This window comes from Caretta caretta, chromosome 5, assembly GCF_965140235.1.
Source record: "Caretta caretta isolate rCarCar2 chromosome 5, rCarCar1.hap1, whole genome shotgun sequence".
NCBI lineage: Eukaryota > Metazoa > Chordata > Testudines > Cheloniidae > Caretta > Caretta caretta.
Genome location: NC_134210.1, coordinates 104,908,100 through 104,930,078, shown reverse-complemented (window position 1 = coordinate 104,930,078; position 21,979 = coordinate 104,908,100). Strand labels below are relative to the sequence as shown.

The following is a 21,979-nucleotide window of genomic DNA, read 5'->3' as shown; positions in this document are numbered from 1 at the left end:
GGGGGTCTCTACAGGGAACTGTGACTCTCCGCCGCTGTGAGGTGGGCCGGGCGGCTCGGAATCCTTTGCTGCCTCGTCCCTCCCCCTGCGGGGCTGTGAACCTGGGCTGCCGTCGGGCATAGGGGCACCAGTTTAATAATACTGTGTAGGGTCCCATAAATCCTAAGGATGGCCCTGCGTTTAAAATGAAGTTCCAATACACTTATGAAAGGTGCCCAGTTTATTAAAAACCTATATTTAGATGACAAACTTTATACCAAATATCTGTTTGTAATAGTACATGCAAAGTAAAATATTGTATATCACATTCTTACAGGTCTAGCAATAATATTTTCAGAATTATATGAAATTTTACATCTCTATTTACTACTGAATGCATAAAATATATATTTTTCATACTGCTAAATGTTAGGGCTTAAATTTTCAAAAGTTCCCATTAATTCTGGTTGCCTAACTTGAGCTACCTGATTTTCACATGTGCTCTGCCTCAACACATCTGAAAAATCAGACCCTAAGTAAATCAAGTTGGGCCCTCAGAATCACTGGGCACTTTTGAAAGTGTTGGTTCACATTTTTTACATACATAAATTAGATCAGATTTCAGCAATTCACCTATTTTACTATGAATTCTGTTTACAGATTATGTTAATGAATTTACCATTTGCTCTGTGTTTTCTGGAAGGTTATAAGTGAAATTACAATGTCCAAAACCACTATCTATCTAAATCCTTACAGGAACTATCAATGCTGTGCTTTATACTTGTTTATTTCCTTAAACATAAAATGTGATTTTAAAAAAGGCCTTTGTTAAATATTTGAAGTAGGGCTGTCAATTAATCACAGTTAATTTATGCGATTAATTCAAAAAATTAATTGCAATTAATTACACTTATAACAATAGAATACCAATTGAAATTTTTAAAAATACTTTGGATGTTTTTCTACATTTTCAATATTGACTTCAATTACAATACAAAATGCACAGTGCTCACTTTATTATTTTTTATTACAAATATATGCACTGTAAAAATGATAAAAGAAATAGTATTTTTCAGTTTACCTCATACAAGTACTGAAGTGCAATCTCTTTATTGTGAAAGTGTAACCTACAAATGCAGATTTTTTTGGTTACATAACTGCACTCAAAAACAAAAGTGTAAAACTATAAAGACCACTCAGTCCTACTTCTACAAAAACTACAAGTCCACTCAGTCCTACTTCTTATTCTGTCAATCGCTAAGACAAACAAAAAGAACAGGAGTACTTGTGGCACCTTAGAGACTAACCAATTTATTTGAGCATAAGCTTTCGTGAGCTACAGCTCACTTCATCCGATGCATTCAGTTTTTCATGCTTTGTGTGTATAAAAATATCTTCTACACTTTCCACAGTATGCATCCGATGAAGTGAGCTGTAGCTCACGAAAGCTCATGCTCAAATAAATTGGTTAGTCTCTAAGGTGCCACAAGTACTCCTTTTCTTTTTGCAAATACAGACTAACACGGCTGTTACTCTGAATTCTACATTTGTAAGTTCAACTTTCATGATATTTGTATGAGGTGAATTGAAAAATATTTTTTTTACAGTGCAAATATTTGTAATAAAAATAAATATAAACTGAGCACTGTACACTGTGTTGTAACTGAAATTAACATATTTGAAAATGTAGTAAACAACCAAAAATATTTAAAATAAATGGTATTCTATTGTTTAATTTTTTTAATTGTTTGACAGCCCTAATTTGAAATAGGAGAGAGTGAAAAAATGAAGCTGTGCATGTAAACAGGCCAAGTGCAAAATAACTACATACTGTACATGTGGCACCACAATTCACACTTTTACTACAGGCCCAGTCCAAAGGCCACAGAAAAGTCAGGAAGAATCTTTCCAGGGACTTTGACTCACTATCAGCTTCATCCTAAAACCAGTGAAGGAACAGTTCCAGGAATTTAGCCACTAGAGAGAGTGTTTTGTACATGAATAGGACCATCATATTGCTAATCTTAATCAGTGGCACAACAGGGTCTAGAGCAGAGGTGGGCAAACTACGGCCCAGGGGACACATTCAGCACCCAGGACCATCCTACCCGGCCCTTGAGCTCCCAGCTAGGGAGGTTAGCCCCCAGCCCTCCCTGGCAGCCTCAGCTCACCGTGCCGTCAGCGCTCTGGGTGGCGGGGCTACGAGCTCCTGCCGGGCAGTGTGGCGGTGTGGCTGGCTCCGGCCAGGCAGCACGACTCAGGGGCGGATTTACCTGTAAACACAGGTGCCCTGACACAGGTCCTCCAACAACAGGGGGCCCCAGGGCCAGGCACTCGGGCAGATCAGCACTGGTGCACTCCCCACGGGAGGGGGGGGGGCTGCTCTGTGAGGGAAGGGGAGAGCAGGGATGGAGGCTCACCTACAGCCTTAGGAGAGCAGGCGGGAGGTGTGGGTGATGGGAGTGCTGCAAACGCAGGTGGAGGACTCTAGAGGAGCAGCGGCCGGCCACGCAGCCGGCCAGAGAGAAGCAGTGCTTTGAAGGAGAAACCGCCGCTTCTCTCCGGCTGCGCAGTTGCCCCTGCTCCTCCTGAGTCCTCTGCCCATGTTCGCAGGGCTGCATTCTGAAAGGGACTTGGGGGGGGGGAGGGGGGTTGGGGTCCTGGGGGGGGGGCAGTTAAGGACAGGAGGGGGCAGTCAGGGGACAAGGAGCAGGGGGAGCTGGATAGGCTGGAGGTTCTGAGGCAGGCAGTCAGGGGGTGGGAAGTCGAGGGGGTGGATAGAGGGCAGGGGCCAGGCTGTGTGGGGAGGCACAGCCTTCCCTACCTGGCCCTCCATACAGTTTTGCAACCACGATGTGGCCCTCTGGCCAAAAAGGTTGCCTACCCCTGCTCCAGAAGCACAGAATGAATCCAAAATACCTGCACTTGGAAGCACTTTTCAAATATTCAAACTGAATTAGGGTCTTTGTTCTCCTGCCCTCTTTCTCAAAATAAATGTATTATGAGATACTGTTGTGTAATGACATTTAGTTTAATTAATGGGTGAGCAACATAACAGATAGTTCTATTTATCAGTTAAAGTCACTCAAGTCTGTGTTTCATCCAATGGAGATTTCAAATCATTAAGATCCAGTGCAATGCACATTGAAGTCAATGGCTGTCTTTTACTGATTTAAATGGTGTCTGATCAGACACCTGGATCCATAAGAATTTTTAGTCAAAATGAAGGGGTTATGTCAGAATCTCTTGTTTATTGAGCAGCAAAAGTTGTTAGGTTTCTTCACAACTTTGCACACATTCTTACTATTTAAAGAGTATAACAGGTGTTAGCTCAGCAGTAGCATTACGCATGGCGATGTGTGAAAATTAAGTTCTGTTTCTCTTCTTGCATGGTCTCACACAACTTTGAAGCCTACTAGAGAATTGCTTGGTTGCAACTTAGCCTAGTACAATTGAGTGTCCACATTAGGTTTCCTGTTTCAGGTGCACAGTGTTCTATATCCACACAGAACACTCTCTGCAAATGTTGTGGGACCTGTGCATTGTTGCACCAAACCTGCAGTTCCAGGTATAGTACCCTGGAGTAGTTGTGTAATGTCTGATATTTAAGGCCTGGTTCACTGTTGTGTAGTCATTTACACCAGAGCAAAATGAGTTTAATAGGTTATGAAATCAAATGGTAGTGTTTTACACCCACTTTACATGGGTAAATAATGAAGTAAGGTGCTGGGAAATGGAGAATCAGAGCCTTGATGTCTAGATCAACCACTTCATATTTTTGGTTTGTTCCTTTGCCTATTTCAGATGGCTCTGTCCTGCACAAGGGCTGCTGCAAGCCCAAGGTAAGAAGCGTGAGTTTATTCTTTGAATTCATTTATTCAGACACTTATTTCAATTTTTGTTTGTACTGTTTTGTACTTTGTTCTGTACCTGAGCTAAAGATTTCCTTCTCTATTGTATTTCCCTCTAGGATTCAGAGTTAGGAGTTGACCAGACCAAAGTTCACAGGGAGCACATCCTTCCATGATGTCCAATCTGCCTTCTTCCCGCTAATGCAGTGGGATTCTCAGGCCATGCTGTTGGTTTTTTTGGTGGGGGGTGGAAAGATGAAGAATTAGGGCTGGAGCAGCCTGGAGATGCAAATGGATTTACTTGAGGGGTGGTAAAGAAGGTGGAATAGCTTTGCTGTTAGCCTTTAACTACTAGCCCTCTGTCCTTAGGCTCTTTTTTTCAGATTTCCAGGGTGGGAGCAGAATGGCTACTGCAGCAAAGCCTCAGTAAAGTAAGTACATAGTGCACACATATTCACGTACATGTAGTGGCTGCTGAATAATTATTTTTCTCCATGTTTTTCAGGTGAATTGATGTGGGACATTTAAGAAACAAATTTTCTTATTACAAAATGTAATATTAAAAGTGTTTTCTATTTTATCTTTTCTGTGATTCTCGCTTCCTATCTTGGGGCCTCTGCTGTTGTTTCCCACTTCCCAAATCAGCCTCCTTTAAAGTATAAAGTCAAGAAAAAAAGTTACCAAGAAATTGCTTTTTTCTAAAACACTGCTAGCCATCCCCCCTTTAAGTTACATATGTCACTCAGGTACAGTATATTTAAAACACAAACTGATCTCTCTCAGACATCAAAAATAGTGAATCTCGAAACAGAGACTATTGAAAAACTTTATACAAAACTAAGGAACTTGATCCCCACATGATCTCAATCTCCCTTCATTTCTATTTTGTGTTGGCTCATTTTAGGGGCTTCGTACATACTTGAGACATTGCAAGGCCTAGGGAACTATGTATCACACATATGCCACCTTGAAATAGAAGTCTTTTCCTGTATCACCATCGGTTTCTTCCATCTTGCATAGATCAACGGAGTCCTTGTTCACATGAAGGTAGTAGTTCTGATCCTTATAACACTGAAATCTAACTGAATCTTCTTGGTTGTTATGCATGATGAACAGCTGGTTGTCTTGTTCAGTCAACTATGAAAAACATACAAAGTGATGCATGTATAGTAAGGCCTGTGTTTCTAAAAGATATCTGCCATGAAAAGTTAAAATGGAAATGCTGCTAACTTATTTCATTTTTAAAAAAAATGTAATATTTTTCCCTTTGTCAGGTGAAGTGCGTCTGTCAGTGCAGAGTCTGAACCTCAGGGAAGACCTGCTCACCTTTAGGACAATACAGAGATAGCGGTGAAACAACTTTCCTGCCAGGTATCCAAGGCACTGGAGCTGGGTAGGCCCAAACACCTAAAGCACTCTTCTGCCACCATTAAGAGCAGCAACATTTTTCCTCAGGGCCATTTCTTTGCTCAAGACCCTTTCTGTTTTTCATCTTATTCTTTTCTTACCTTCTCTTCCTTTCTCTGCTGCCTTCAAGAACTGCCTCCAGCTGCTAATTTCAGGCCAAAGTTCTAAGAGAGGTGAAGACCATGCCACCGGCATCAGTGAGAGCACCTTCTCAGATGGGACTCATATGCTACACCTACCACTGCCAGACTTACCCCTCCCTTAATGCTTTTGATACCATAATATTGAGACGAGAAGGAGCAAGACAAAGAGCAACACACAGGTATGGATTAGACAATCTCCCTCCCCCAACCACACACATACTGATGGCATACTATTCCAGGCTCTGGTTCCAGTGAGTCCTCTCAGGTTTCCCATCCCCACTCCTTTAAGACAATCCTTGTAAACACCCTCCATTCTCGCGAGGCTGGGGTCTACTATCAGATTGGACACCCTGTATTATTGGAATTGGCTGGCCCTATACTACATGCCATGAGATCCCAACTGCCCTGGTTTTACCCCATGTAGTTCCCTTGGGAACAGTTCCCTCTGACTAAGATCATCCTGACCTGGCATTTCTTTATCTACACCAGTGGAGAAGCAAATTAAAGTGTAGTAGGTAACTCTTAAAATTGTCAAAGACTTCAGACCTCTGAAAGCTTTGTCCTTCTCAGAAAGGGAAATTTTTCTCACCCTCTGCTCCTTGGACTTCACTTTTTACTCTGTCTCCAATTCAGAGACTTGTTCCAGAAATGCAAAGGAAACTATTTTCTAGGACTTCTGTCCTAGAAAGAGAAAGTGCTCCCAGGAACATCTTAAAACAGAGGGGAGGAAATAAACAAAACACAACCAACCTTCCTGCTGTTCCTCTGTTTTCTCAGGTTACCAGAAAGATCAAGAGAGATCTAGTCAAAGTTATCACTCCTTTCTGGCTTAGGAGACATGCTCCTTCACTTGTTAGAAATGGCAGCTGTCCATCTTAGTTTTTTTCCAATTTCTTCAGATCAACTTTTCTGGGATCAGTTCTGTACCTGAACCCATGCAGTCTGAAATTTATTGCCTTTAAGTGGAGAGACTGACATTTAAATTTGCCTAGACCTGAAAAAGGACTGTGTAGCTCAAAAGCTTGTCTTTTTTGCCAATCGAAGTTGGTCCAATAAAAGATCACCTTGTCAATTTAAATTTGAAGACCATTAAGTTAACCTGGTTGTGCCTTAGGGTGCTACCATAATATAAATGCTTTTGAGAATAAATTAAGTTGTCTGAAACTTCCATTTTCCACTGGATTAGGATGTCTGTTCAGAGAAAATATGCCAAAGCCACCATACTAATGTATTTTTGTGTGCCCACAAAATATCCATTATCCATTTCTACCTACAGGCCAGTTAAAAACGAGACTTTCTACACTGAAATGTGGTAAGCTGACACCCAATTGCCTGTTCATACATTCACAAGACATTACCATGTTGTTTCATAGTCTTCTACTGATACAGATTTAAGTCTCAAGGTCCTGCAGTGGAGTAGTTCATTCTGAATTTCTGGTTTATGTTTGGTGTCTGTCAACTTTCCTTTTCTGAGTCTACTGCTTGTTATTTCCCAGTAGTTCTGACTTCAGGTGAGTGCACTGCTCTTGAGAATGGGACAGTTTTGCTTTCCCTGTAAGTTGGTCTTCTCATAGAGGTATATCCATCAGGCCAGAGTCCCCTCCCTTTTCTTCTTTCTGTTACAGCTGTGATGTGGACTTTAGCTTTTGTACTGGAAGTCTCTGCTGGCTCACATGTCTGGGCTTTCCCAACCGCAGTCCTCTGGAATTACTGTTGTCAAGGTTCCTTCCCCACTCTGAACTCTAGGGTACAGATGTGGGGACCTGCATGAAAGTCCTGCTAAGCTTATTCTTACCAACTTAGGTTAAAAACTTCCCCAAGGTACTAATTTTGCCTTGTCCTTGAACCGTATGCTGCCACCACCAAGCGTGTTAACAAAGAACAGGGAAAGATCCCACTTGGAAACATCTTCCTCCATATCTCTCCCCAAGCCCTACACCCCCCCCCCCTTTCCTGGGGAAGGCTTGATAAAAATCCTCACCAATTTGTACAGGTGGACACAGACTCAAACCCTTGGATCTTAAGAAACAATGAAAAAATCAATCAGGTTCTTAAAAGAAGAATTTTAATTAAAGAAAAGGTAAAAGAATCACCTCTGTAAAAATCAGGATGGTAAATACCTTACAGGGAAATCAGATTCAAAACCTAGAGAATCCCTCTAGGCAAAACCTTAGGTTACAAAAAGACACAAAAACAGGAATATACATTCCATCCAGCACAGCTTATTTTACCAGTCATTAAACAAAAGGAAATCTAACACATTTCTAACTAGATTACTTACTAACTAACGGTTGTAAGGCTGCATTCCTGATCTGTTCCCAGCAAAAGCATTACACAGACAGATGAACCCTTTGTTCCCCCCCACCCACTTCAGATTTGAAAGTATCTTGTCTCCTCATTGGTCATTTTGGTCAGGTGCCAGAGAGGTTATCTTAGCTTCTTAACCCTTTACAGGTGAAAGGGTTTTGCCTTTGGCCAGGAGGGGTTTTATAGCACTGTATACAGAAAGGTGGTTACCCTTCCCTTTATATTTATGACAACTGTGGAGAAACTTCTCTGTATCTTCTATGTTCTAGTCTAAGCCTAAAGATTGACTCTGAACTGATGGATGCACTCCTAGAAGATGACCACCAATTCACAGGTGAGACATCATTACTCTTTCACTTAATGTTAAAAATCAGAAAGAATAGGAGTACAGATAATTGGTGAAATGTAAATGATATCATTTGTAGCAAATGGGATTGAAGCATCAGGGTTGTGCCCCTTGTACAGTTCCACCCCCCGCATAGGTGTGTACACACACCACACATATTTGGCTGACCACATACCTGCCTGGGGTCAGGAGCTCCACCTGTAATCACTTCCATGCCGTCTTCTTCCACCATATGACCCTCTGTTGTCTTACCATTTGGATTCAAGACCTGTGAAGACAGCCACCAAAATTGGTGTTTCCCTTCCTATTCTGAATTGTATTAACCATGGGTTGTACCGTCAATGGCTGATTAATTCTAAACAAAACTATTCCAATCCCTCTGATGGGAAATTTAAAGAATTTTTAAGAGACTTAGTGACCACCTATACTGCAGAATGAACTGGGTGGAGACCAGTTACAATAAGATAGTTCCTCAACTTGGTTCAAAACATAATTCCATCTTGCAGCATAGATGGGACTGAATCATGTTTTTATTATATTCTCATAGTATGTTACAGCCATGGGGATCTAATTATGCCCATTGAGCCCAAGGAAAATGTTTATATCCTGCTGGAGGAGAATAGGGCCCATGAACTTTCTAAGGTTGTCAGTTTTGAGAAACTTAAAACATATTAATTGAAAGCTGGAACCATGTCAGGGAATGCTGAGTTATGATCTGGAACTTCAAAACAGTTCATTTACCAGTGACAACTTGGGGCACAAGGTTCAAATCTTTCTAGATTCTGTGGTACCCATTTCAGACAAAAAAAAATTGTGGACATTTAATCTCTGAATCAGGTAAATCCCTTCTAAGTGCTTGTTCTCCTGTATTTTAATAGGAATGCCTTTACTCATTCTCTCACAAAATGCTTTCCATAGAAAGTGAATTGTAACTTAAAAAGAAACAAAAAATGGTTTTTCAAATTTAACATGAGGAAGTGACACAGGGTTTGCCTACACTAAGAAAAGCAGTCAGGGTTAGCAATCCTGTTTCCCATAGCATACATACCTGTTGACACCTTTTTGCCTCAATTTAGTTGGTTGAGATCCATCTTAGATATCCTCCTGGAGTCAATCAGAACCAGTTAACTCAAGGTTAAAGTTGTTATCTTATAACACTAGGGTAACCAAACCTTGATTGCTTTCCCTAATCTAGACAAACCCTCAATGGCTTGGAGAACAAAACAAAACAAAAACAAAAAATTCTAATTACACAGGGTAAGAGTATTTAAAAGCATGTTAGCACACAGATCTGTGGTTTCTTTTCTTAGATCAATATTCCTGTCTGAATATTGAAACTCCAGTTTGTCCTGAGAAGAGAATTCCACTCCCAAGCCCTCCTCTTTCACATGGAGTACTTTATTCCTCTTTTCCTCCCTTCTCTTCCTGCACATCACCTCCTGTTGCAGCAATCTCTCCCTCTCTACAGGAAGCTAGAACCTAGCTTCCCACACTGGGCTCTAATGATGTGCTACGAAGTACTAACATTTGCTTTCTAGCTTACTCGATGCTTTGTATGCACTTTGTATTCTAAATCTCAGAGCATGCCATATATACACAAGTGTGCTCTGAGATTTAAAATACATTACCAAGAATAGCAGTGAAAGAGATAGGAGGCTGTCAGCATCCAAACACCAGAGCTCAGCATAAGCAGCTGAGCTCTGATTTCCTTTAACAGGAGCAGAAAGGGACTTGGGAAAACTGAAAAAGGATGAAGAAAGGCAAAGACGATTTGATGAAAAGATGAGGGGCAAATATACTACTTCTTACCTTCAGGTACAGTTGTTTCTTATTCTTGCCCAATAGGAGAAAGTTATTTTTTGATCGCTGGGTCATGGTCACCAAATTTTTACAACGTTTTTTAATTCCGTTTCTGGCCACTGGAGCTAAAGTATAAATTTAAAATACAGACTCTTTTTGTGAATTGAAACATAACTAGAAAATCTTCTGCAGAGGCAATATTCAGTTTTCACTGTATACTGATAGACACAAGAATAACAACACGCCTAAGCACTCCAGATATTGACCATCTTTGTAAAGTACTTTGGGATCTACCAAAAGCATATACAACAACCATGGCTTTATATCCTCCTTATAAAAATGAATGATGTGTACACCATGGATTCTGAGTCATTCATGGGATGGTTGGATTGACTCCTATTTGAAATGACGTTCTCTAAATAGCATAAAAACGAGGGAAATAATAGGGCAGTGCGAAGTTTTAACTAATTCTAACAGTAAGTGAAAAATATCCATTTCTGTTGGCCATCTCAAGACCAAAAACAAGGTTTAGATTAAAAAACTGGGAAAACTAATAAATAAGGATCATAAGCAGAAAGGATATGAACCAAGAATACCTTCTACCAATCTATATGAAATGGTAGACTGAAATGAGGGGTTGTTGATAGGCCAGCTGCAGGAATTACCAAATAGGGGTCCCACAAATAATACAGTTCTTTCTTTAAAAGGAATTCCTATAGTAAATAGAGTATGGCTAAGTCCAACCAGGTCAGGCAGTATTTTTTCTGTTTAGAATATGTCTGTCCCCATAGTATCACCGTACCTTTACAAGTTCTACAAGTCAGTGCAATTAAAGAGATTTTTTGTTGTTGTTCTGGAGAGCTTTGTACTCTTTAAAAACTATTTGGAGTCAGTGGACCAAATTCATCCTTTGTGCCATCCAATGAACCTCTGACTGGCTGGTGTGCACTCTATGGGAGACCCCTGGAAGGAACTATGTCTGAGTCAGCCTTCTGGGTATTTTAACTACATGGAATCCCTCTAAAAATCCTTGGTAGACTGTGGGACACGTTCTAGCACAGTCTATTTATATGCAACTACATCTAAATAAAGATAATGGCATTTAGATGGACTAAATCTGCAAGAAGAAGTATAAAGTACACCATTTAGTTGTACCTCAGCAGGTAAATTATACTAATTTGAAACCTGGGAGGATATCTCCTGTAACGTGCAAGATATTTCAAGTTCTTTATCCTTGTGTTATACCCTTTCACTCGATGGGCCAAATTCAGAAGTGATGTGCAAATTGCACATCAATGAGTTCAACTGCATGTAAGGAAGCCATAAGACTAATTCACATTCCAACAGGCCAGGAGAGAGAAATGTAGCAATAAAAACAGATGATAGGAGGATGTAAGTTAAAGGAAGCCATTCTCCTGCTTTAATCCTCACTTTTCATCCTCCTTCTAGCTGCCCAAATGTTTGTAACACCACCTAAGACTCCCATACACATTGGTATTCTGGTGTAAGCAGATCTAAGGGAGTCTAATTTATATATCACCTTTGAATATGTTTGAAGCTTGACCATGAGCTTGGAAGCCAAGAACTTGTTGTAAATGTAGCACTGCCTCATTGAATTCTGGAATTAAACACATCATTCAAACTCTCTTAGCCCACCTATAAAGTGGGTTTAATAAGGACTTCCTTACCTAACGAGCGTGTTTTGGTAACTAATATTTGTATAGCGCTATATAAGTGCTAAATATTATTAATGTTCTGAATATTAATGTTAGTCTTAGCAGTGCTTTGTTACTACACTGATGAGCATTATAGAAAACCTTAAGATAGACAGGAATCTCTAAGATCAGTAACACCTTCTTGTTGCATTACTAACCCTCTGTATTTCCCTTGAAGGTCCATCAAAAACCTTTTCAAAACCAAAACTCTAACATAAACAAATATAGTTTTGCTCTCAGGGCCACAGTAACCAAAATCTTACCACAGTTATTCAGTTTGTTGCTTGTGAATATGTCTAACCATGCAATATCTAAAATATAAAGAATATTTTTGCAATTAAACATACATAGGATGCAAACTAAGAATATTTTTTAAAAGTATTCTGCAAAAACTCAACATTCAGTTTTCCTGGAATATTCAGTAACAATAGGAGTCAGGCTTCATTTCCTTCTAATTCTTAACCACGGTTTTGCATTCATATACACTTACAATGGCCTTATCAGCCACTTGCAGAGTAGGTGTAGCTACACAGGACAATGAAAAGGCAGGCTGTGCCGAGGCTGCAGTGTGTATCTGCACGCAGCAGTGAAAGGCTCTGGCAGGGGAAAGGCAGTGGGGGAAAGGCTCAGCAGTAGGGAGCTGCTGGCCTTTTCCCACTACCTCCCCCTTGCCAGAGCCTTTTTCCACTGCTGGAGCATTTCACTGCAGTGGGGAAGGGCTCTGGGGAAGGGCTCTGGCAGCAGGGAGGCAGTAGGACACTATGTTGCTAAAAGTAATGTAGAAGTGGGAGGCCCTCCTTAGGCATGTAGGCAGCCATGTATACCCTAAGGTCCTGGTCTTTCTCCACTAGCTTAAGCAGTGCCTCGCCATCTACCCTGATGTTCTAGCTGGGCATACAGTGTCTGTACTCTATATGCTGCCTTAAGTGTAGGCCTACTTAAATGGAGTTGTGTACCATTTTTGTCCTGATATCTGTATTGGGGAGGAGGAGAGTATGACAATTGTAGTTATTCACTTTCTTTTATAACAGAATAAATCCTTGAAGATAGAGGTTAGTAGTGCAGTGAGAGACTAATCTGAGTTTTAAGCACCAGTCTAGTAACAAGGGGCCAAATTGTGACTAACTCTTATGTGAGTGTATAATGGTAGGAAGGTAGCTTGTGCCCCACCTTGCATTCCCCACTCAGGGCCTGGCCACAGTTGCAAACACTGTGCTCCTCCAGCTGTTCAGAGTTACAAACTTTGCACCAGCCCCTCCAAAAGTCTGTGGCTCCTCTCTCTGCAATGGCAGACCCGGTCAGTGTGGAGGGGAGCACATGCTGCTCCCTTCTCCATCATGGTGCAGCAGGTCTGCTTCCTGTGAACTTGGATGCCTCTTAGAGCTTCTGTTGTGGTGGTGCAGCTCTAGTAGACATTGTGGAGCTGTAGCTAGGAGACAAAACTTAACCCTAACTACGCAGGGATTGCTGACCAGCAGCTGACAAATTGGTCACCAGATAATGGGAAACCCTCCCATACACATACATGCAAATTCATATTTAAAAACTAATTATGGGCCCCATTCTCCACAGCTTATTTTCTCAGTATAGAAACTTAAGTTCCAAATTGCAGAGTTTCCCTGGAATACTTCCCCTAGCCCTATCTGTAGAAGAGTCCAGGAGTTCAGTGCTGTAAATCCACAGATGTCCCCAGTCAGGTTGGATCTTCAGCAGTCCACTGGGCCTGACTCCCTTCCCTAGCTCCTTGCATTACTTGACAGCACATCTTGACTGTCATGGTCTTCTTCAACTGCCAGCTCCCTCTAGATCCCCGACAATGGGGGCCTTCTGCTGTACAGAGGTAGGATCAGATACAGATCCTCAGCTGGAGTAAATTGACATAGCTCCCATGAGGCAGGAGTTATGCTCAATTACCCAGGTAAAGTGCTGGCTCTAGGTCTGCAGTGTCTTGCACTGTATAGATCTGCAGTTTGAGGAGGGGAGGGCATACAGCGAAGAACAGCTCCTCCCAAACTTATCCCAATTCTGGAACCCTGTCAAATTCCCATTCCACACCTCCTCCGCCATGATCTAGGATTGTAAGCTCCTCTCTGTCCGTGGAAGTCGAGGGCAGCATTTAGCTCTATATTTAACCCCTCAAAACGGATAAACATTCAAGGAGAGGATTGTTTTACCCTAGGAAAAAGGTAAAATAAAAGGAGTCTTGAGTATTTACTGCTTTTAACCTGTGAAGCACATTAGAGGCACACATAGCGCAACCAGTGCTTCCACTCCCTTCAACACATTGGGGCTGCTCAACTCAATCATTATTTGTATTTTCTCCCTCTACCATTTCCTCCCCCAAAATGTCTAGCAGCTATTCTTTGAATGCTAGCTGGGGTGCCATTTTTGTGCATTGATTAGAGAAGCCCAGTCACAGGTCAGGAAGGAGTTAAATATGGCCACACCTCAAAGTTTCTGTATCTCCTTTTATTTCTCCCTGCAGTCTTCCCAAATGATTGCAATCCAGTAGGTGGAGGGGGGAGAAACAAACATGCTTTTACTCTAGTGGCCAATAAACAAGATAATCTACTTTTCATTTAAAATTATACTGTTCTTACTTTAAGCCTGTACTAGTTGTTTTTGTTCTGTAACTACCAAAGCATCATACTAGTGGGATCAAATGTGTCTAATGCTGACTGATAATACAGAGTAAGTGAAAGCAAGTACATGGAAATACATAGAAGTGTCCCGTTAGACAATATATATTATTTTGATATAGAAAGAGAAACTGTACCTTCAGTGGATTGTGAATCCTCAATTGATATTTTACAATGACCATACTCGTCTAAATCAAAACGCAGCGTTTTTGAGTCCCTTGTCAGTATGTAACATTTCTTTCTGTCATAGTGTTGGTATGCTAGTCACAAATGAATTTCAGTTAGTTCTGCTGGTCACAGAAAAATAGAAAGGTTACCTAACAGAATATTCCTATGGCAACCCCTGAAAAGTAGAAAAACTAAACAAAGTCTTAAAATACAGCCACAGGCAACATGAATGTAACAGAGTGGGCTCAGGCAGCTATGATTTTGGGTTTAACTAAACTTCAGTCATCTTTTTTTTTTTGCCTTTGTAATGACAAAACCAAACCCAATGCTAACTTTAGTTTTAAATTCACCACCTGTAGGAAATAGTAAAAGACAGAAATGGCTTGTCAGTAGGGGCTAAGCCCCACCAATAATGTCACACAACAGTATAGAATGGCTGATGTACCTCAGGGTGCAGAACCACCTGCAGCCATTGTGGGCTACTGGAGATACTGAAGCTACTCCTATCCCAGAGGCTATCCCAGAGAATGTTGGGAGACACCTGGTGCTGCAGCATACAGGTTACAGGGCAAAGTGGGAGGAGGCACAGAGCACGACTGTCTGCTCTACAGTTGCCAACTTTAGTTGAATGAATTCCTGGAGATTTTCTCACATGACACAATCTTCCATTGAAGATTACGCTTTCATTCCTGGAGATTCCAGGACAATCCTGGAGGATTGGCAACCCTACTCTGTTCCAGCTTTTCCGAAGTGAACAAGTAGGTGGAAGGCTCTGAGCCTGGTGGTTGTGATGGGTGTCAGGAAGGAGGTGGGAGAATGTTTCTCGTCCTGAAAGTGTGTGTGTGTGTGTGTCCTAAGCCTCAGAGTGTCAGCTGTGCAAAGGTTGAGGGCCCAAGGGGCTGGTGGATAACTGTGTTGCAGGAAGCCGATGTGATTTGGGTAGGGTGACTAGACAGCAAATGTGAAAAATCGGGACAGGGTGGGGGGTAATAGGAGCCTATATAAGAAAAAGACCCCAAAATTGGGACTGTCCCTATCAAATCGGGACATCTGGTCACCCTAGTTTGGGGAGCATGAGGCATAAAGAGGTTGCATTAGTAGGGTTGAATCCAAGGTGGAATGGAGTCTGTTGGTGAATGAGTGTGTGGGTGAACTGGTCAGGTGTGTTGGGGTGAGAGACAGTAAAGTAAGAGCTAGATTGGATAGGGAAAGGTTTGGATTTAGAAAACAGCAAAGGGGTCAGGGAGGGATACAGAACTATTTTCTTCCACCTTGTGTTTCCCTGAGAAGTGTCCCAGTTTTCCATTCTGAAAGAGAGAGGAGGTGAGCTAGAAAGAGAGACCACCTATTCTTTCTTCCCATTTTCCCATTGCAGCAAAACACATCCCTGTAGCCTCCTGAGCCTAGTGCTCCAGTTTTGCACTTTGAAAATAAGATCCATCTGCAAAGTAGTGGCCTGGGGTGTTACCTGCAGCTCCAGCACTTATTTTGGGGACCAACCACCACTGGTGAAAGACCCCAAATCTTCCTAGGTAAGTGCTACAAGGAAAGGTATTTGAATTCTAGGAAGCCCTAGTCCTGGGAACAGGATACAAATAAATGTTAGGTTTCAGAGTAGCAGCCATGTTGGTCTGTATCCACAGAAAGAACAGGCGTACTTGTGCCACAAGTACGCCTGTTCTTTTTGCAAATAAGTATTAGAATCAAACAGTTATTTTAAAGAGAGAAAGGAGCAGAATGCAATGGATCATGGCAAGGAAAACCCGATTATCCTCAATCTGAGGCATCAGTAATATAGTAGGTCAAACTGGAAACTGGCAAGAGCATAGAGGTATTGCTGAAACTGCTCAAAAGGGGGGTGGATAACAGAGCATGTGCTTTACTTGATTATCCTCCTCAGAGTTTCACACCTTGGTGACTTGAAGGTCAATTAAGGATGAAGAGACATACACACAGCCAGCATCAGGGGAAAGAAATGTATCACATTTCTAAACAAAGTCCAACATGCACACTTCTTTCAGTCTCTCGTCATACCTTTCTTTTGGGGTATATTGATACTCAGCACATCAGACAAATGAGAATAACGTCCAGAAAGGAGAGTGCAAGCACTGATTGAAAATACTGGGGCCAATCCCATTAATCAATGGGAAAGTAGTTTTTAAAATAGGTTTCCAATATTAAAACCCAAACTAAAAAGGGGTAGAGGTCTGTGAAGAGTTTGTGTACATACCTTAGAGCTCTATTGATTTTACAGCTGGTCTGAGGCTAGCATTTTCTCACCCTCTACTAAGGTAAGATGTTTGTTTACTTAATACTGGCCGAGTCTATACTAAACACAGTCCCAAGACAGTCAGACATTTCATGACAGAGGCACCAAGTCTCATCTGTCCTATATCGTATCCTATACTGAATAGATCTCCAGTGCCATGAGACATCAGGAGAATGATATGTAATGTGTAGGGGGACCATGGCATTGAATACGAGGTTGGGTGAATTAAGCAGCATCTTCTTGGGCTTGACTTAATGCTTTGGAATACAGGAGGAAGGGGGTGTTACTAAGTTGGACAAAATGTAACTTCAGAGCCAGCACAAGATGAAGAGTAAATGAGTACCATAAGGTAACATTGATTTTTCAGTGCTCTGGCCAGAACATAAGGCAACTGAAGGAACAGGGTAGAAACAGGAAGCTTTCAGGGGATCCAGAAATGCAGCGGGAATTAACGAATTGTGCTGAGAATACTGGGTTGAATTCACCATGGCATTACTCCAATTATACACTGATTTAACTAGAATGAAACCTCTGTTTTTGCTAGAGTTGTGAAGATACAATTGTTTCTGGGAACCTTTGCTGATGCTTCTACCCTCTTTGTTTAAGGTAAACAGGAACTGAGTACACACATAGTGAATAAACAGACTAGGAAAGCATATGGTGAGTGCCTGCTTCCGTCACTTCTCTTCCCACAAGGAATTGACCTGCTCATGACATTTCAAGTTCTACTTTTGGTTCTGGGACAGGTCTCAGGACACTGATATGACAGGAAGTGCATTTAGACTTGTTGTTTTAGTAGTGAGCTTTGTTTTGGTGTGTGTAGGGAAATGTTTGTTGCTGGAACCGGTCATTTTTAGGCTGCTCCAGATACTTAAATAGGATCTGGTCCAAGAGGTGAATATAGCTGGACTGCTTGGTAATAGTGACCATAATATAATTACATTTAACATTCCTGTGGTGGGAAGAACACCTCAACAGTTCAACACGGCGGCATTTAATTTCAGAAAGGTGAACTATGCAAAAATGAGGAGGTTAGTTAAACAGAAATTAAAAGGTACAGCACCAAAAGTGAAATCCCTGCAACCCGCATGGAAACGTTTTAAAGACACCATAATAGAGGCTCAACTTAAATGTATACCCCAAATTAAAACACACAGTAAAAGAACTAAAAAAGAGCCACCGTGGCTAAACAAAGTAAAAGAAGTACTGAGAGGCAAGAAGGTATCCTTTAAAAAGTGGAAGTTAAATCCTAGGGAGGAAAATAGGAGCGTAAACTCTGGCAAATTAAGTGTACAAATATGATTAGGAAAGCCAAAAAAAGAATTTGAACAGCTAGCCAAAAGACTCAAAAAGTAATTAAAAAAAAATTCTAAGTACATCAGAAGCAGGAAGCCTGCTAAACAACCAGCGGGGCCACTGGATGATCGAGATCTAAAGGAGCACTGAAGGACAATAAGGCAGTTGCAGAGAAACTAAATGAATTCTTTGAGTCAGTCTTCACTGCAGAGGACATAAGGGAGATTCCCACACCCGAGCCATTCTTTTTAGAGGACAAATCTGAGCAAACTTAATAGGAGTTGTAAGTCTGCATTCCTGATCTGTTCCCGGCAAAAGCATCACACAGACAGACCAACCCTTTGTCCCCCCCGCCTTCAGATTTGAAAGTATCTTGTCCTCTCATTGGTCATTTTGGGTCAGGTGCCAGTGAGGTTATCTTAGCTTCTTAACCCTGTACAGGTGAAAGGGTTTTGCCTCTGGCCAGGAGGGATTTTATAGCACTGTATACAGAAAGGTGGTTACCCTTCCCTTTATATTTATGACAGGGGTATTGGTTTTCATAACCATTTGTCCCCATTACGAGTGGCACTTGTGGGGATACTGGGAAACTGGAGTGTCTAACGGAATTGCTTGTGTGACTTGTGGTTAGCCAGTGGGGTAAAACCAAAGTCCTCTGTGTCTGGCTGGTTTGGTTTGCCTTAGAGGTGGAAAAACCCCAGCCTTAGGCTGTAACTACCCTGCTTTAAGCAATTTGTCCTGAATTGGCACTCTCAGTTGTGTCCCACCAAAGCCAGCATCGTTATACATGTATTAAATGTATTGGTGTATGATTTGATCATATTCTGCCAGCCACCCTTTTTGAATGGCAGAAAGGAATGGCCTAATGGGTCATTTGGTAAAGATGCATCAGCCAGAATCTGTGTCTGTGCTGATTTCAAAGGCAGTGACAGACCTTAGAGGGTCACCAACTTGTTGTAGGTTTAGCATTTTAAAGTAAGTAAAAGAATGCAAGGATTGTTTTTCTTTTGCATTGCAATTTGATGTTCCTGTTCAAAATGTCCTATGTAAATTAATTTTGTTTTGTGTGTGAATGAGGAATGTGTGTGTTAAGAGATACGTGTGAAGGCCATCGCTGAGCCAGATGTACGAGGGAGGAACCAGAAACAGACGCAAGGGCGCCAGGAGGCACAACATGTCCCTATTGAAATGTCAGAGGAGGGCAGATTGACGACTTTAAAGATGAGACAGGCACCTATCAATGGGGACAACATAGCTGTGATAAAGAATGAGAAGGACAATTTAAGAAAACAAGCACTCGTCAAATTACAATTGATTACAGCATAATGGTGCAAAACTCATTGGTCCCAGTGAAGGAAAATCACTATATAAACAGGGTGCCTTGCCATGAAACTTTGGGTTCGTCCTGCCAAGACTTCCCCGGAGCATCGTGTTGCGACCAACGGAACCCAGCTCCTCCCTACCAGTGATCAACCTAGCTGGCCACTAGGTTGATCCAAACTCTGGACTGGTAACTGTAACATCAGTTGGTGGGACAGTGTGTTTGTGTGTGTGCGTGGTGTGATTGAATGTATATGCTAATTGTTGTATCTTCAATAAACGCGGCGTATTGCCTTTTCCCCTATAAAAGATCCCGTGTGCTTCTTATAAGCATAACATGCCCACATCTTGAACACTGTGTGCAGATGTGGTCACCCCATCTCAAAAAAGATATATTGGAATTGGGAAAGGTTCCGAAAAGGGCAACAAAAATGATTAGGGGTATGGAATGGCTTCGGTATGAGGAGAGATTAATACAACTGGGACTTTTCAGCTTGGAAAAGAGACAACTAAGGGAGCATATATGATTGAGGTCTATAAAATCATGACTGATATGGAGAAAGTAAATAAGGAAGTGTTATTTACTCCTTCTCATAACACAAGAATGAGGAGTCACCAAATGAAATTAATAGGCAGCAGATTTAAAACAAACAAAATGAAGTATTTCTTCACACAACACACAGTCAACCTGTGGAACTTTTTGCCAGAGGATGTTGTGAAGGCCAAGACTATAACAGGGTTCAAAAAAGAACTAGATAAGTTCATGGAGGATAGGTCCATCAATGGCTATTAGCCAGGATGGGCAGTGATGGTGTCCCTAGCCTCCGTTTGCCAGAAGGTGGGAATGGGCAACAGGGCATGGATCACTTGATGATTACCTGTTCTGTTCATTCGCTCTGGGGCACCTGGTATTGGCCACTGTTGGAAGACAGGATACTGTGCTGGATGGACCTTTGGTCTGAGCCAGTATGGCCGTTCTTATGTATTTCTGTGCTGAATGTCCTTCTCAGCCTGTTTTCTGAGGCCATTCAGCCCAAATTTCAGTACTGAATTCAGTCCTGAATTTTGCTTTGCACATTACCTCTCTCAGGCACACGCTTTAGTTATAGTAAAGAAAAGTTTACCTTCACATTTACTTGATGATTTCTTTAGGTTTTGATATTTACGTGTAGTTTCCTGGTCCACTGGTATCCGAGATGCAGTTGATTTTTTCTGTTTATTTTTACCACACCTTATTTGTTGTTTTCTAATCTTCACCTCGGAAGGCTTTTGGAATCTTGAGCGCAATATCATTGTTGAAGACACTGGAAAATCCTGGTAATCTGTCTTGAAACTCTCTTCTAGTCCTAAATATAAATGATAGTTCAGTCACAATACTTCGCATTAGAGATTAGAACCAGTTTTTATTTTGCAAAGATTGTTAACATATTGACTTCTCAAGTTTTAACAATTGAGATAAAGCTGGGGTAAATTTAGTAAATTGTTGCTTGCTTATATTTTCTACTGTTGTAGCTGATATTTATGTGCCAAATGCGCTAAAGATTCATGTGCCTCTTCATGATTCGGCCATCGTTTCAGAGGAACGCTTCCATGCTGATGACGCTTGTTAAAAAAAATAATGTGTTAATTAAATTTGTGACTGAACTCCTTGGGGGAGAATCGTATGTCTCCTGCTTTGTTTTACCCACATTCTGCCATATATTGCATGTGATAGCAGTCTCGGATGATGACCCAGCACATATTCATTTTAAGAACACTTTTACTGCAAATTTGATGAAAATGCAAAGAAGATACCAATGTGAAATTTCTAAAGATAGTCACAGCACTCAACCCAAGATTTAAGAATCTGAAGTACCTTCCAAAATCTGAGAGAGACGAGGTGCGGAGCATGCTTTCTTTTTGAAGTCTTAAAAGAGCGACACACTGATGTGGAAACTACAGAACCCAAACCACCAAAAAAGAAAATCAGCCTTCTGCTGGTGGCATCTAACTCAGATAATGAAGTTGAACACGCATCGGTCAGCACTGCTTTGGATCGTTATCGAGCAGAACCCATCATCAGCATAGGCGCGTGTCCTCTGGAATGGTGGTTGAAGCATGAAGAGACATATGAATCTTTAGTGTATCTGGCACATAAATATCTTGCAACACCAGCTACAATCGTGCCATGCGAACGCCTGTTCTCACTTTCAGGTGACATTGTAAATAAGAAGTGGGCAGCATTATCTCCTGTAAATGTAAACAAACTTGTTTCTCTTAGCAGTTGGACTGAGTGGAGTTGTAGGCTCTAAAGTTTTACATTGTTTTATTTTTGAATGCAGATTTTTTTTGTACATAATTCTACATTTGTAAATTCAACTTTCATGATAAAGAGATTGCACTACAGTACTTGTATGAGGTGAACTGAAAAACATTTTTTGTTTATCATTTTTACAGTGCAAATATTTGTAATCAAAATAATATAAAATGATCACTGTATACTTTGTATTCTGTGTTGTAATTGAAATGGATATATCTGAAAATGTAGAAAAACATCCAAAAATATTTAATAAATTTAAATTGGTATTCTATTGTTTAACGGTGCGATTAATCACATTTAATTTTTTTTAATCACAATTAATTTTTCTGAGTTAATTAATGTGATTAATCGACAGCCCTACTAAATAGTAAAGTCAAACTTGTCTGGATTAAAATCTGAGAGATCAGTGGTTACCATGGAGCCTATTACATCAGAGCTGA

The 21,979-nt window shown here is 41.1% G+C and overlaps 1 protein-coding gene across 6 annotated transcripts in view; it reads right to left on the bottom strand.

Moving 5' to 3' along the window:
• Positions 1-202: 202 nt before the first annotated feature.
• The window catches only part of LOC125636777 (uncharacterized), a 34,973-nt gene continuing 13,196 nt past the window's right edge, over positions 203-21,979 (bottom strand). For 5 of the 6 annotated variants that reach the window (XM_048850448.2, XM_048850449.2, XM_048850447.2 and 2 more), the window contains 6 exons: positions 20,365-20,586; positions 14,325-14,447; positions 11,812-11,859; positions 9,843-9,958; positions 8,209-8,301; positions 203-4,967 (listed from right to left, as the gene is read on the bottom strand). In XM_048850448.2, the coding sequence (XP_048706405.1) occupies positions 4,782-4,967; positions 8,209-8,301; positions 9,843-9,958; positions 11,812-11,859; positions 14,325-14,447; positions 20,365-20,533 (735 nt within the window). In that variant the 5' untranslated portion in view covers positions 20,534-20,586 and the 3' untranslated portion in view covers positions 203-4,781. Of the gene's footprint in view, positions 4,968-5,338; positions 5,402-8,208; positions 8,302-9,842; positions 9,959-11,811; positions 11,860-14,324; positions 14,448-20,364; positions 20,587-21,979 lie in introns of all 6 variants that reach the window. The other variant, XM_075128767.1, reaches the window with a different exon arrangement.